Genomic DNA, 12,710 nt, shown 5'->3' with positions numbered 1-12,710 from the left:
ACATGGACACACACGTGTCAACACATGACAACGTCATTTGCCATGTCGAAAGACACTAATGTCGTTAGGTGAAGAAGACTTCATCCATTCATTTCAAAAATATTATTACCAAATAGAATCAAAGTTAGGCACAAATTTCAAAATCATAGTATAGTTGAAGGACTAAACACATAATTAATCCTTTAAAAAAATTGTAATTGTCTCTAAAGGTGTAAATTTGGTCGATAGCCCATGGGCCAGCCATAGCCCAACCTTAAATAAGCCCCCATTTTCTATGTGTATGCGGAGTGGGAATTGGGGGCGGTCAAATGAAGGGGTAAAAAATACCTTAGCTCCGAAAGCACCATCTTAAGTGGGTTAGGTCAGGGCTAAGGTGGATTTTGCCCTACTAAAAAACTGAATTAACTCTTAAAAATAATACCTTTAGACTGAGTCAAAGATTGGGCTAATACATCTCGGGAAAATGGGAAAAAAGCCAAGAAAGGAAGGCCAAGACGAGAAGGCCAAGACAGGAAGGACAGTCAAAGTTCAAGATGGCCCATTTTGGCTAAGGATGAAGGTCATGATGGGCCGGGTCGGATCGAAGGTTGAGACGGGTCGGCCTGCAGCACGATCGAAATTTGGCCAAATTCGATAATGACTGAAATTTGGCCGAATTCAACAGAGTCGACCATTGCTAAACTTCGGCCAAATTTGCCATAGTTGGTTGAATTCGAGCAAATCAAATCCAACAAAAATTTGGTCGAGACGATCACCGTCAAAATTTTGCAAAATTCAACCTAGTAAACCACAATCAAAATTCGGTTGAATTTGATCGATTCGATCGTGAGCGAAATTTGTTCAACTTTAGTCAAGTGAACCTTGACCGAAATTTGTTCAAATTCGATCGAGTCGACCCTAACCGAAATTTTGTCAATTTTGATCTAATGAAGCAGTAAAAAAAATACCTTAACTCTGAAAGCACCATCTTAAGTGGGTTAGGCTTGTCAAATGAGGGGGTAAGAAAATACCTTAGCTCTGAAAGCACCATCTTAAGTGGGTTAGGTCAGGGCTAAGGTGGATTTGGCCCTACTAAAAAACTGAATTAACTCTTAAAAATAATACCTTTAGACTGAGTCAAAGATTGAACTAATACATCTCGGGAAAATGGGAAAAAGGCCAAGACAAGAAGACCAAGACGAGAAGGCCAAGACGGGAAGACCAAGACGGGAAGGCCAACCGAAGTTCGAGATGGGCCATTTTGGCTAAGGATGAAGGTCATGACGGGCCGAGCCGGATCAAAGGTTGAGACGGGTTGGCCTGCAGCACGATCGAAATTTGGCCAAATTCGACCATTACTGAAATTTGGTTGAATTCAACAGAGTCGACCATTGCTAAAATTTGGCTAAATTTGCCATAGTCGATTGAATTCGACCAAATCAAATCCAACCAAAATTTGGTCGAGACGGTCGCGGTCAAAATTTTGCTAAAATCCAACCTAGTAAACAACAATCAAAATTCGGTCGAATTTGATCGATTCGGCCGTGAGCGAAATTTGTTCAACTTTAGTCGAGTCAACCTTAACCGAAATTTGTTCAAATTCGATCAAGTCGACCCTGACCGAAATTTTGTCAAATTTGATCTAGTCGATCCTGGTCAAAATTGGACCAATTTTAACCAAGTCAACTATGAGTTCGGCTAAGTTGACCCCACGTAAATTTGATCGAACTCGGCTGAGTCAGTCATGACTAAAAATTTGTCAAATTCAACCGGTTTTTCCACTATTTTGATTTAGCATGCTTTTTCCTCCTTCTCCCTTTTTTCTTCTTTCTTTATTGCTTTGTCTTCTTCTTCTTTCTCATCTATAAAATTATAAAAGTTAAAAGTATAAAACTGTAAATTATAAAACTATAAAATTATACAATTATAAAATCATATGTGACGAAAACTAAGTAAGGTAATCGGGTAAGATAATAGTCACATTATCGACTTAACCGTCACAAATCCATCCCCTCAACCATCATCATGCATTCGTTCACTTTCTCAACACTGGGTTCCGAACAGGTTTCGAATGGGGAAACCAACAGCGGCGTGCCCAAAGAAAGAAACTAATTGGGTAACAAACCCTCGCATAGGGGTGAAGGCGACGACGACATGGTCAGGCGACGACGACATGGTCAGCCGACGGTGGCCCCAGTCGCACGGCAGAGGCGTCGGAGGCGGAGGCAAAATGCAACGTTGGAGGAGGCGAGACCTGTGAAGACGAAAAAGCAAGCGCATTGGGAAAGAAGAGGCAAATTGGCGTTCGGCGCGACGTAGGAGGACTTTCTGTATCAGCCAACATTGTCGACGACGACTTTATCTGATCGAGGAAGACATGGTTGCAGGCAAGAAAGTTTTGATTTGAGTGTAAGCATGGCCGCAAGTTTCGAATGATGGCGCCTCGAGAAGGGATAGTAGCAGCAATGTAAAGGGTTTTGAAGATGAGGAGCTGCTAAGGATTTGCAGAATCAGGAACTGCTAGGGTTTTTCATGTTCATAAAAATTGATGAACTAGGCCAACATTATAATTAGAGTTTTTAATAGGTTTTCAAATCAATTATGAATTAAGATTTTTATTATATCATTTAAAAGAAAATTAATAGATTTAAATGAATTAGTTATTTAATTAACCCAAAAATTAAAAGAACAATAAGATATCAATAATTAAAAGGGGTAAAAATCTTATATTATAAAAGAAAGAAATTTTGAAATAAATATTTTTATAATTAAGATTATTTTTATTATTAATTAATTAAATAATTGTCACAAGAATTATAAGACTAATAGATGTCAGTGATAAAAATATTATATTATGATAATTAGATATAAATAGTGATACAAATTTTATATTATAAAGAAAAAACAATTGAAATAAATATTTTTCTATAATTTAAATTATTTTTATCATTAATAGATTTAAATGAATAATTTAATTAACATAAAAATTATAAGACTAATAGATATAATAACTAATAGTATAAAAAATCTTATATTATAATAATAAGATATCAATAATTAATATGATAAAAATCTTATATCATAAAGGAAAGAAAGTTTGAAACAAATTTTTCTATAATTAAATTTATTTTTATAAATAATAGATTAAAAGAAAGAAAAATTTTCTAAGGGAAACAAAATTAATATAAAAAAATATCTTATATTATAAAGGAAACAAAATTTGGAATAAACACTATTATATAAATAAAACTATTTTTACACTAAAATTTAAATGAATATATTAATTAATTAATTAACACAAAAAATTAGAAGAATAATAAAATGTTACTAAATAGTAATATAAAAATTTTATATTATAATGAAAAAAATTAAATAAATGCTATAAAAATATTAATATAAATAAAAATCATATATTATAAAGGAAATAAATTTTGGAATAAACATTATTATATAAATAAAACCACTTTTACAATAAAATTTAAATAAATTAATCATCACAAAAAGTTATAAGATTAATAAAATAAGAGTGATTAATTGTGATATAAATCATATACTATTAAAAAATTAAATAAATAACTTTTTAGTTAAATTATTTTTATAATTAATAAATTAGAATGAATTAATTAATTAACACAAAAATAGAAAAATAATAAAATATCAATAATTAGTAGTGATAAAATATTTATATTATAAAAAGAGTAAAATTTAGAATAATTATTTTTTTATAATTATTTTTTTATTAATATAATTTAAATGAATTAATTAATATTAAATTAAAAAGGATAATAAAATATTTAATTGATCAATTACCTATGGATTTTTCGAAGATATATAATTAATGCTAAATTTTATCTACAGAAATATTTATTGACAATTAAAATTTGTATTACCAATGATTTATCAAAAATTTTATCAACAAAAATAAATTTATTGATAAAATATGTTAGTAATTACAATTTTAAAATCATTTCGTAAATCAAATTTATGGATGAAATTAAATTCATGGTTAAAATTTTGTCAATAACTCTAAAAGTTTTGCACTATGTATATAATAAATTATTTATTTCATATATGGACAGACATGAAGGATTAAGTAGCCTTACAATATTACCAAAATAATGATCATTCTGTCTAATTAAGATCATCTTCTTTTAAGCATACAAAATTATTTATTAAAAAATAAATACGGACTATATTAAAATGTTAAATCTAGCATAATTAATTATATTTAATGACATTTTTGGATTTCTAAGCAAAAACATTTATGCTGTTATAATTTTAATGGTTGACTAAGCTTTTTTCCATAGTACCATTAACAGTTGTTCCTTTTCCCCCATTATATATTTCGGATCAACCTCATTTCTCTTGTATACATGAATGTTCTTCACCAAAAACTGAGAAAAGGTGCAACAATGGCTATCTCTATTAAAAGTGTTTCATTCTTATGGGTTCTGATCCTTATACTGTCATCTGCACACAATTCTGGGGTTTCTGCACAGCTGATTATTCAAGTCACAAATCGTTTGGACAATGGAAGTTTGGACTTAACTGTTGCTTGTCCAAATGTTGAGAGTAAAAGCTACCTTCTGCACGGTGGTGAGTCTCATCAGTGGCTTAACAATGCTGCTTCAACTCAATCTGGAGGTCCACCCTTCTCCTGTTCCTTTCAATGGAAAGGTGCTTCTCACATGTTTAACATGTATGATCCTTCTAGGGATTTTGATTCTGATGAGCTTCACTGGTATATCAAAGAAACTGGACCATGTAGGCTCTATAACCGTCCCAAACAACCTACAATTTGCTCAAATTGGGAGTGAATTGTGTTTTATCATAATTTCTGGTATCAGTTCTAGAATCTAGGGTTCACAGTTTAGAGTTTTGTTCGCAGATATACCCTTGTTCTATCATCTGAATAAAAGAGTGATATCATTGATTCTTCATGTCTCTGAAATTCGAGTTCAGAAGCTCTATTCATGTCACTAGTTTAATTGCTATTGAAATCTCAATAGGGAAGAAGAAGAAGGAAAGATTTTCTGCGAAACCAAAACTTTTACATTTGTTTTCCGGTGGCGATTGCGTCTTCTCCATCACGCGTTTTTCTTTTTCCTCTTTATTTTTTTTCCATCTTTTAATTTAAAGCTTAATTAATTTTTAGTTGTACTATAATGGAGTGTTATTTATTGGCTCCGGGTAACCTGTGTTAATGACACCGGTTATCGTTAACAATAATTAATATTCATTAAATTTTATAAAGTTTCATAGTTAATTATGATATAATAATTTTTTATTTCAATAATTATTAATAGAATTTTAGTTTATTTATTGAGATGATAAAAATATCCATAATATACAACTATCTCTATAATTTTTTTATGTACATTAATAAAAATAAAATAATAAAATAATTTTAACATACTTATAACATTAAAATAATTAAATAAAAAATTTAATTTTATCAAAACTTTAACTTTCTATTTTAGTTTTTATTACATAAAATTCTTTAATGATTTTTATATTATTTAATATGACATTGTATTAGTCATTTTGATTATAAAAATTATTGTATAGAGTTTTAAATTTATTTTAAATATTATTGTATTATATTTCTTTAAACCAAAACTGTGTTATAATATTTATATTTTAAATATATTTTATTTAAGTACATTATAACTATATGTTAACATTATTTTATTATTTAATTATTTTAAGTTTTATTTTTATGAATCAAATAAATTATCAATTACAATTGTATAATATTTGTGCATATTTTTGTTCTCTAACTAAAATAAAACTGCATTAATAATTATTGGAGTCAGAATTCATTTAATGTAACATGCATTATTTTATTATTTATTTAGTTTAATTTAATTTTTGGTAATAAACTTTCCAATTAAATTTCTTAATTGTGTGAATGTAACATTCAATTTAATAATAAAACTACTAAATAGAGAAGTTCATAATTAATAACACAAAACAAATAAATCAAACTCGTATATTTATACCGTAATCCAAACATGACTTAATAATTTAGAGGATAAAATTGTAAAAATAAAAAAGGACACAACACATGTGCAACTCTCTATACATGTAGTTGTTGTATTATTAATATTTTTATTACTACGAGATATTATTACAATGGTATTATATTATTATTATAGTTAGACACACATCTTAATTTTATTTACTACGTATTTCAATTACTTGTCCTTTTTTTATATTTTCTTGTTGATGTATATCTTTATATATAATTATAGATTATTATCGTTAAGATTAACATTGACTTTAATATTTATAGCATAAACATTATTATTATTATCATTAGTTTTTTATTATTGGTATCATTATTTTCTTTATTATTATTACTATTTATATTAATATTATTATTATTATTATTATTTTTAATGGTTAAATAAATATAATAACAATTATATTATTATTCTAAAAAGATTTGAAATAAAAAAATGTGTGTCGCATGCTATTATAATTATTTCGTAAAATCAATTAATTGTACTATATTGTGATATTAATTCTATTTATTATATTTAGAATTGAAATTATTATTGCATCTCTTACATTTACTATTTCATTATTTTAATAACAACATTTACAACAATATAACCTAATTTTTATGATATTTCATTATATAATATTTTCACTATTTTATTATTTTAATATACAAAATAATAAAAAATACAACATGTGCGTACACACGTGTCAGTCTACTAGTTTAATAATAAAACTATTAAATAAAGAAATTCATAATTAATAACACAAAACAAATAAATCCAACACTTATATAATATATTTATACCATCATCCAAACATGACTTAACTATACAAACATAAGAAGAAATCTAAAGATTAAACCATTAAGGGTTTCTATCAAAACTTTGCACATATCCTATTCAGCCAACATCAAGCCTCAAGCTGAAGACTTATCCACATCCACTGATGCATCAAGGCTTGCATCATTCCATGCTTACACCACATTGGTGATCATAGCAAAAGAAAAGAGAATAGTACGAGACAAACAAAGGAACAGACAAGGTAAGCTAGCTTTATAAAATGATATAGATGCATTATAAAATAGTCCATATGTATATAAATCTCCAAATTCAAATTATATAACACAAGCACGCAACATGTCATATTATAAACCAAACTCTTTTAGACTCGTGTAGGGATGTATGCACAGATTGCCAATGGTTTATTAAGAAAGATGGACCATGTAGGGATGAACCAACTAACAACGCATTCATTCCCAAATGCTATAAATGGAACTAATCTCTTTCATTTCATTTAATATCTACTCTCATTCAACAGATTTTTTAGGTGATTATATAACTTGTATTTCATTGAGAATATTTTTTAACTAATATTTTAGGGTTTATCTCTCGATGCAATTGTTGCTGATTTAGTACATTTATATACTAACGAGATATAATTTACATAAGAAAATTATTAAATTTATTGTATTGCTATTTAAAAATTATTGAATTATTTATATTCTTTATTGATTATATACACAAGATGTTTAAAGTGGTGAACCATCTTCAAATAATGTAGCACAATAGTGGTAGAAGCAAAATAGTTTATGAATAAGTTTAAATATAGAATTGTATTATGATTTGACAATGATTTTTAATATTGTTTTTTTTTTTGTGTTTGGATATTTGAACTCTTGGGCACTTTTTTTTTTATACTTCCATATAGGGTTTTAGATTTATAATTTTTTTATATAATTTAAATTGTTGTTATTGAAAAAGTATTATATTGAATTATTAAAATTATAAATATATGTGAATAATAATAAATAATAAAATATTTTAGTTAATAATTATTTATAATAGTGACATTTATAAATGTCATAATATAATGTGAATTATGACATTTATAAGGGTAGCTGTTTTTATTGGATTTGTTTTTCAGTAAAAAAATAACGTTATCTTTAACTATCAATATTTATCTTTTTAAAACGTCACTTTATATAATGTGGCGTTTGTTTCGACGTCTTGCTTTAAAATGCAATATTATACTTTGTAGTGAAAAGATCTATGGCGTTTTCGAAAAACACTACACCTAAATAGCGTCGTTTGAAAATGTAAGGCCCATTAAAAATGTTTTATTATTTTCTGCCCTAAAGTAAAGGGTTGCCCCTTGTAATTGGGCCTAGGACTGGCCCAAGTGATATAACCGAACCTCAAGTCTACCCTAACTCACTTTTCTTGCTCGTTCTCAGAAAAACCTTATAGCCGCAGTCGTCTCCCGCTCCGTTAGGGTTTGGTGTCACCTTGGTCAAGTGAGTTCGAACCAGTGTTTCCCTCTTCACTTAAGTATTTCCCTCAACCGTGCTTGCAATTTCTGTTACTGTTACTCTGGGTAGCTCATGTCTCTACTGCCTTTCCTTTTTCCAGCTCCTTAAGTCGTCCCTGAGCTAGCATCGGAGCTGTTATGCTAATTAAGTTTGGTCTAGGAGTCTTCTGCTAAACCCTTCCAGGTAAGAGAAGCTAGAAACCTTCTATTTGGTGTGATTAGTGTTCGTTTTTCCTTATTCTGTGTTTGTCTGAGCTTGCATGTTACTGTGGATGTATGTGCTGGTTGGATTTATTGTTTGGGTATGAAAAATATAGTTGTTGCAGAATGAACAGTGAGCGAGACTTGTTATTCTCGCCCAAGCGACCCTATCTCGCCTAGGCGAGACTTGTAGAGGACAAACCCCAGCTCGCGCTCGAGCTCTCGCTCAGGCGGAGGGTCTTAGTTTGAGTGAAGTACCATCTCGCTCAGGCGATAGATGCTCGCCTAAGCCAGAACGCATGGGAGTTCGAGGTGTGTCGCTGTAGTGCAGCCTAGGCGAGGGACCTCACCTTTGGGCGAGGAGTGGGCTCGCTCAAGCGAGAGAGGATTTGCCTAAGCGAGTGCGCGAGAAACCTCCTACTTCCGCTGACGTGATCTCGCCTAAGCGAGAGCCTGTCGCTTAAGCGAGGGAACTCCTCTCGCCTGAGCGAGGGCTTCTGGCTTGAGCGAGATGCGTTGTGGGTCTTGCTGTTTCTTCGCTTGAATGCTATATATAATGTTTGGTTGATTGATTGGTGTGTTTTAAGTATGCAGTATGAGAAATAGCATGGAATATATGTGGTATGGAATGAATTGATATATTGATGTGGTCTTAGCATGTAAAGTGAATGGGATATATGTTGTGGAAATGGCAGTTGTATTGGTATAAGATGAGACTCTATACTCATGAGATTGGTGAATGAGGTAGTATTGTGCAACATGGAATATGAATGGGAAATTGGTCACAAATGTGCACACGAGGTTCGAATGCATGATTATTGTTACTTGATTGTATGAATGTATCTAGTATGAGTCAGTGCATAATTCCTTGGAGTTTCTAGGTGAGACTTCAGGGTCGTGCTTCAGTGGTCGGGACGTAATTTCATGGCCCCTGATAGTGGGTGTTCATGGTGGTTCCCCATCTATATAACTTGGTAAGGATTCAAGGTAAGGATTGTATCCTAACATTCTAAGGAGTCAGTTAGTCTCACTTAGAGCGGACTGACTCCTGTGGTAAGAGTAGCAGGAGGCCTGAAATCCATTAAGGACTAACCTTATGTGTGAGGAAAATTGATTCATTGTAACACTTGTAACACATAGCTCGGGGTTGAGCAGAGGTATCCACCATAAGTGCAAGCATTCGCTGAATCCGACCAGGTTATATGTATCCCGATGAGTCGAGTCGAGTCTTAGTGTATTGTTTTGAAAAGTCATAACATGATTGGATGATATATGTGTATTGGATTGTGAAGGTATATCTGATTGCATGATAAACATATTTTGGATTCTAGCTTACCCTTCTGTTTTGTTGTGTGTTATGTTGTGTGGTTCTCTCTTTTGCGATAATCATTAACTTGTTGATGTGAGCAGATGCGAGGAACACCCGGGGTCAACAGGGAGATGATGGTTCCGCGGCTTAGTCAACTGGTCTTGGACTTTTCCTTTATGTCTTTTGCTAGGGCAATGGCCCATGTATTATTTAATTTGTACTGTGTTTCTTGGTTACTTTAGACCTCGTATTTTATCTTGTTCGGCATCGTGGTGTGCCCGAAGGTTTCCTTTTTCATAACTCTTGGATATCTTTAAGGAGTGAGTTCCTACTCCGCATCTTTACTCTTATTATCATTTTGCGTGACGTGTCATTGAAATAAGTTTATTTATTTAAATGGGACGTTACAGAAAACGTCGCAATATACCAAAATAAATGTTACAACTTACACGATTTTTTGTTTTGTTACTCTATCATTTGATTTAGAGGGATGAACTTTGTTATGATTATTTAAATTTTGAATTAAATCATTCCCACTAATCAATTAATTTACAAGAAACTTTGCATTTCTTGATTCAATGATTATTTGAGTTAGAATTTATTTAATAGAAAAATTAACTATGAATTTTATGTTTATTAAGTATATCTTTAGAATCCTAATTAACATTTTCCAAAGAGAAAATAATATCTTTTGAAAAAGTCCTGTTAACCAATGTCGCTTAAGGGTACTACTGCCTAAGATATAATTAATGAACATTCAATTTTGTAAAAGTTCATACTTAATTGATACAAGATACATTGAATTTTAATGGCATATATTAAACTTCAAAAGATACAATATCTATGTTAAAAATTTATTATTATTGGTTTAATTTTTGTTCTCTGCATGATTTTGATAAAGTGATATATATATTATAACTTTTATCAATGTATAAAAAAGATATTCATTAGAATTTAAAAATTGAAGTAAAGAGATATTTAAAATATATTTTAATTTGAATATTTGTTTTCCTTTTATATTTTTTAAAAATATTTTTAAATTTTATTAACTAAGTTTCATTAATGTTTGCAAATTTAATAAATATTTGGTTCTCATAAAATTTTATTTGGTATTCAAATTTGAAATTTATACAACTATAATTTCTTTTTAAATATTTGATACCGTAGAAACAATCATTCTTTTAATCTTGAATATTTGATATTGTTATCTTTCCTTAACCGTAATTTTTTATTATTTTATAAAAATTAATTAATTAATATTGAATGGTAAGCAAGTACGGGTATGAGTACAATTATATACTCGGTGGGATGGAGATAAAAGAAAAGTTTGATACAATTGGATTTAGTATGGAGATGAAGATGATTTTTTCCATGCAAATGTGTAAATGATAACGAAACTCGTCTCGTCCCATTGTCATCCCTAGTTGAAATGAACACACCTTAATGGGACTATTTGCAGTGAAATTTTATATTTTATTTTTAGACAAAACAAAAGTAAGTATAATTCACATATATGATGAGTTAGAAATAGAATGAATACCTTGAGCACATTAGGCCAAAACCAAAAGAATGACCATTTTGCAACCAAGTTAATTTTAGTTTTACATGCACAGCATCCATACATTGGGAAAATTAACGTCATTATTTTACCGTGATTTTTTTGTTTCTATGTGAAAATGTGTAAGTAATGTTTTTGAATAACTTTTCTTAACTAATATACGTATAAATAATTTTTAAACATAGTAATATATTATCATTTTCCACGTCTTCTACAGGATAACGATGAGGCAAATCCTTTTATTAATGCATATAAATGTTTTTTATGTTGTTAATATTTCCTTATATTAACAGAATTATTAAATATATGCATTCAATACGTATAAATGACGATGATCTCTTTTGTTGCCAAACTTAAGCATCTCAAAAAAACAAGAAAAAAAAAATTGAAAGTAAATTTTTTATAGTACACTTGTCAATATGTTAAGGTATAAAAAAAGGCAACCTTGTCGATACTAAGAGAGAAAATAATATTTTTTGAAATTCATGTGCTGAAAAAATTGTCAATATGATTCAAAAAGACACAAATTTGAGATGAAATCTGTCCATTGAGACTAAATAACAGTAATGGAAAAACTTGAAGGCATTAAAAATTTATTAAATCCTTTAAAAAAGATAAGAGAAGAAAGTTTAAAAATTGAATGTTGGAAAAACGGAAAATGAAATTTAAAGAGCAATGAATGGTTGTGATGAGATGTTTATATATAGAGAGGGTGTAAAGAGAAGAAGTGGTAGAAGGTGGAAGAAAATGAGTTCATCTGGTAGAAGTGTGTCAGTGGTGTGGGTGGTTATGTTGATATTATCAATGGTGAAGAATGGTATGGGAGAGAAAGTTGTGGTTAGGGCTACGAATTCTTTGGGAGAAAATGTGAACTTAGACATTGAATGCACGGTTGATGAAGGTCCACCCATTACTCTCATCCCTGGAACTTCTCATCAATGGAACTATTTCTTTGATAAGGAATTCATATGTTTCTTTCAGTGGTTTGGTGCACAAAGCTCCGGCTATCACTCATTTGATATGTTCGTAAAATCTAGGGATAAGGCTTCCAACCTTTCGTGGTTTATAAAACCAGATGGACCATGTAGGGTTGCACCTGATGGATCCTCTCTTTGCTTTCGCTGGAAAACTTAGATTTCATCTTCTTTCTTCCTTCAAACTATGTATTATCATTCAAATAAAGTTCTGCCATTTCTGTCTCTTAATCAGTGGTTTAGCTGAATTGTACTATGCTCAATCTCCTTGAATATTCTAAATAACAGAGAAGATAGAAATAAATATAAAAAAGCCATGAATAATATTTTTTTTTTTCAATTTTATTGGTTAGATTTTTATTAATCTGAATCCTCA

The 12,710-nt window shown here is 30.1% G+C and overlaps 1 protein-coding gene across 1 annotated transcript; it reads left to right on the top strand.

The window, feature by feature from the left end:
* The first annotated feature begins 12,035 nt into the window (after window positions 1–12,035).
* Window positions 12,036–12,494, top strand: LOC114183008 (S-protein homolog 20-like). Its single transcript, XM_028069835.1, has one exon. It carries the CDS (start codon window positions 12,036–12,038, stop codon window positions 12,492–12,494), a length of 459 nt encoding a protein of 152 aa, XP_027925636.1.
* The last annotated feature ends 216 nt before the right edge of the window (window positions 12,495–12,710 follow it).

The sequence above is a fragment of the Vigna unguiculata genome, chromosome 5 (genome assembly GCF_004118075.2).
Source record: "Vigna unguiculata cultivar IT97K-499-35 chromosome 5, ASM411807v1, whole genome shotgun sequence".
Lineage (NCBI taxonomy): Eukaryota > Viridiplantae > Streptophyta > Magnoliopsida > Fabales > Fabaceae > Vigna > Vigna unguiculata.
This window is presented reverse-complemented; position numbering and strand designations above follow the sequence as displayed.

What these genes read in the sequence shown, in the direction of transcription:
- LOC114183008 (XM_028069835.1), top strand. Translation starts at nt 12,036, where the DNA reads ATGAATGGTTGTGATGAGATGTTTATATATAGAGAGGGTGTAAAGAGA.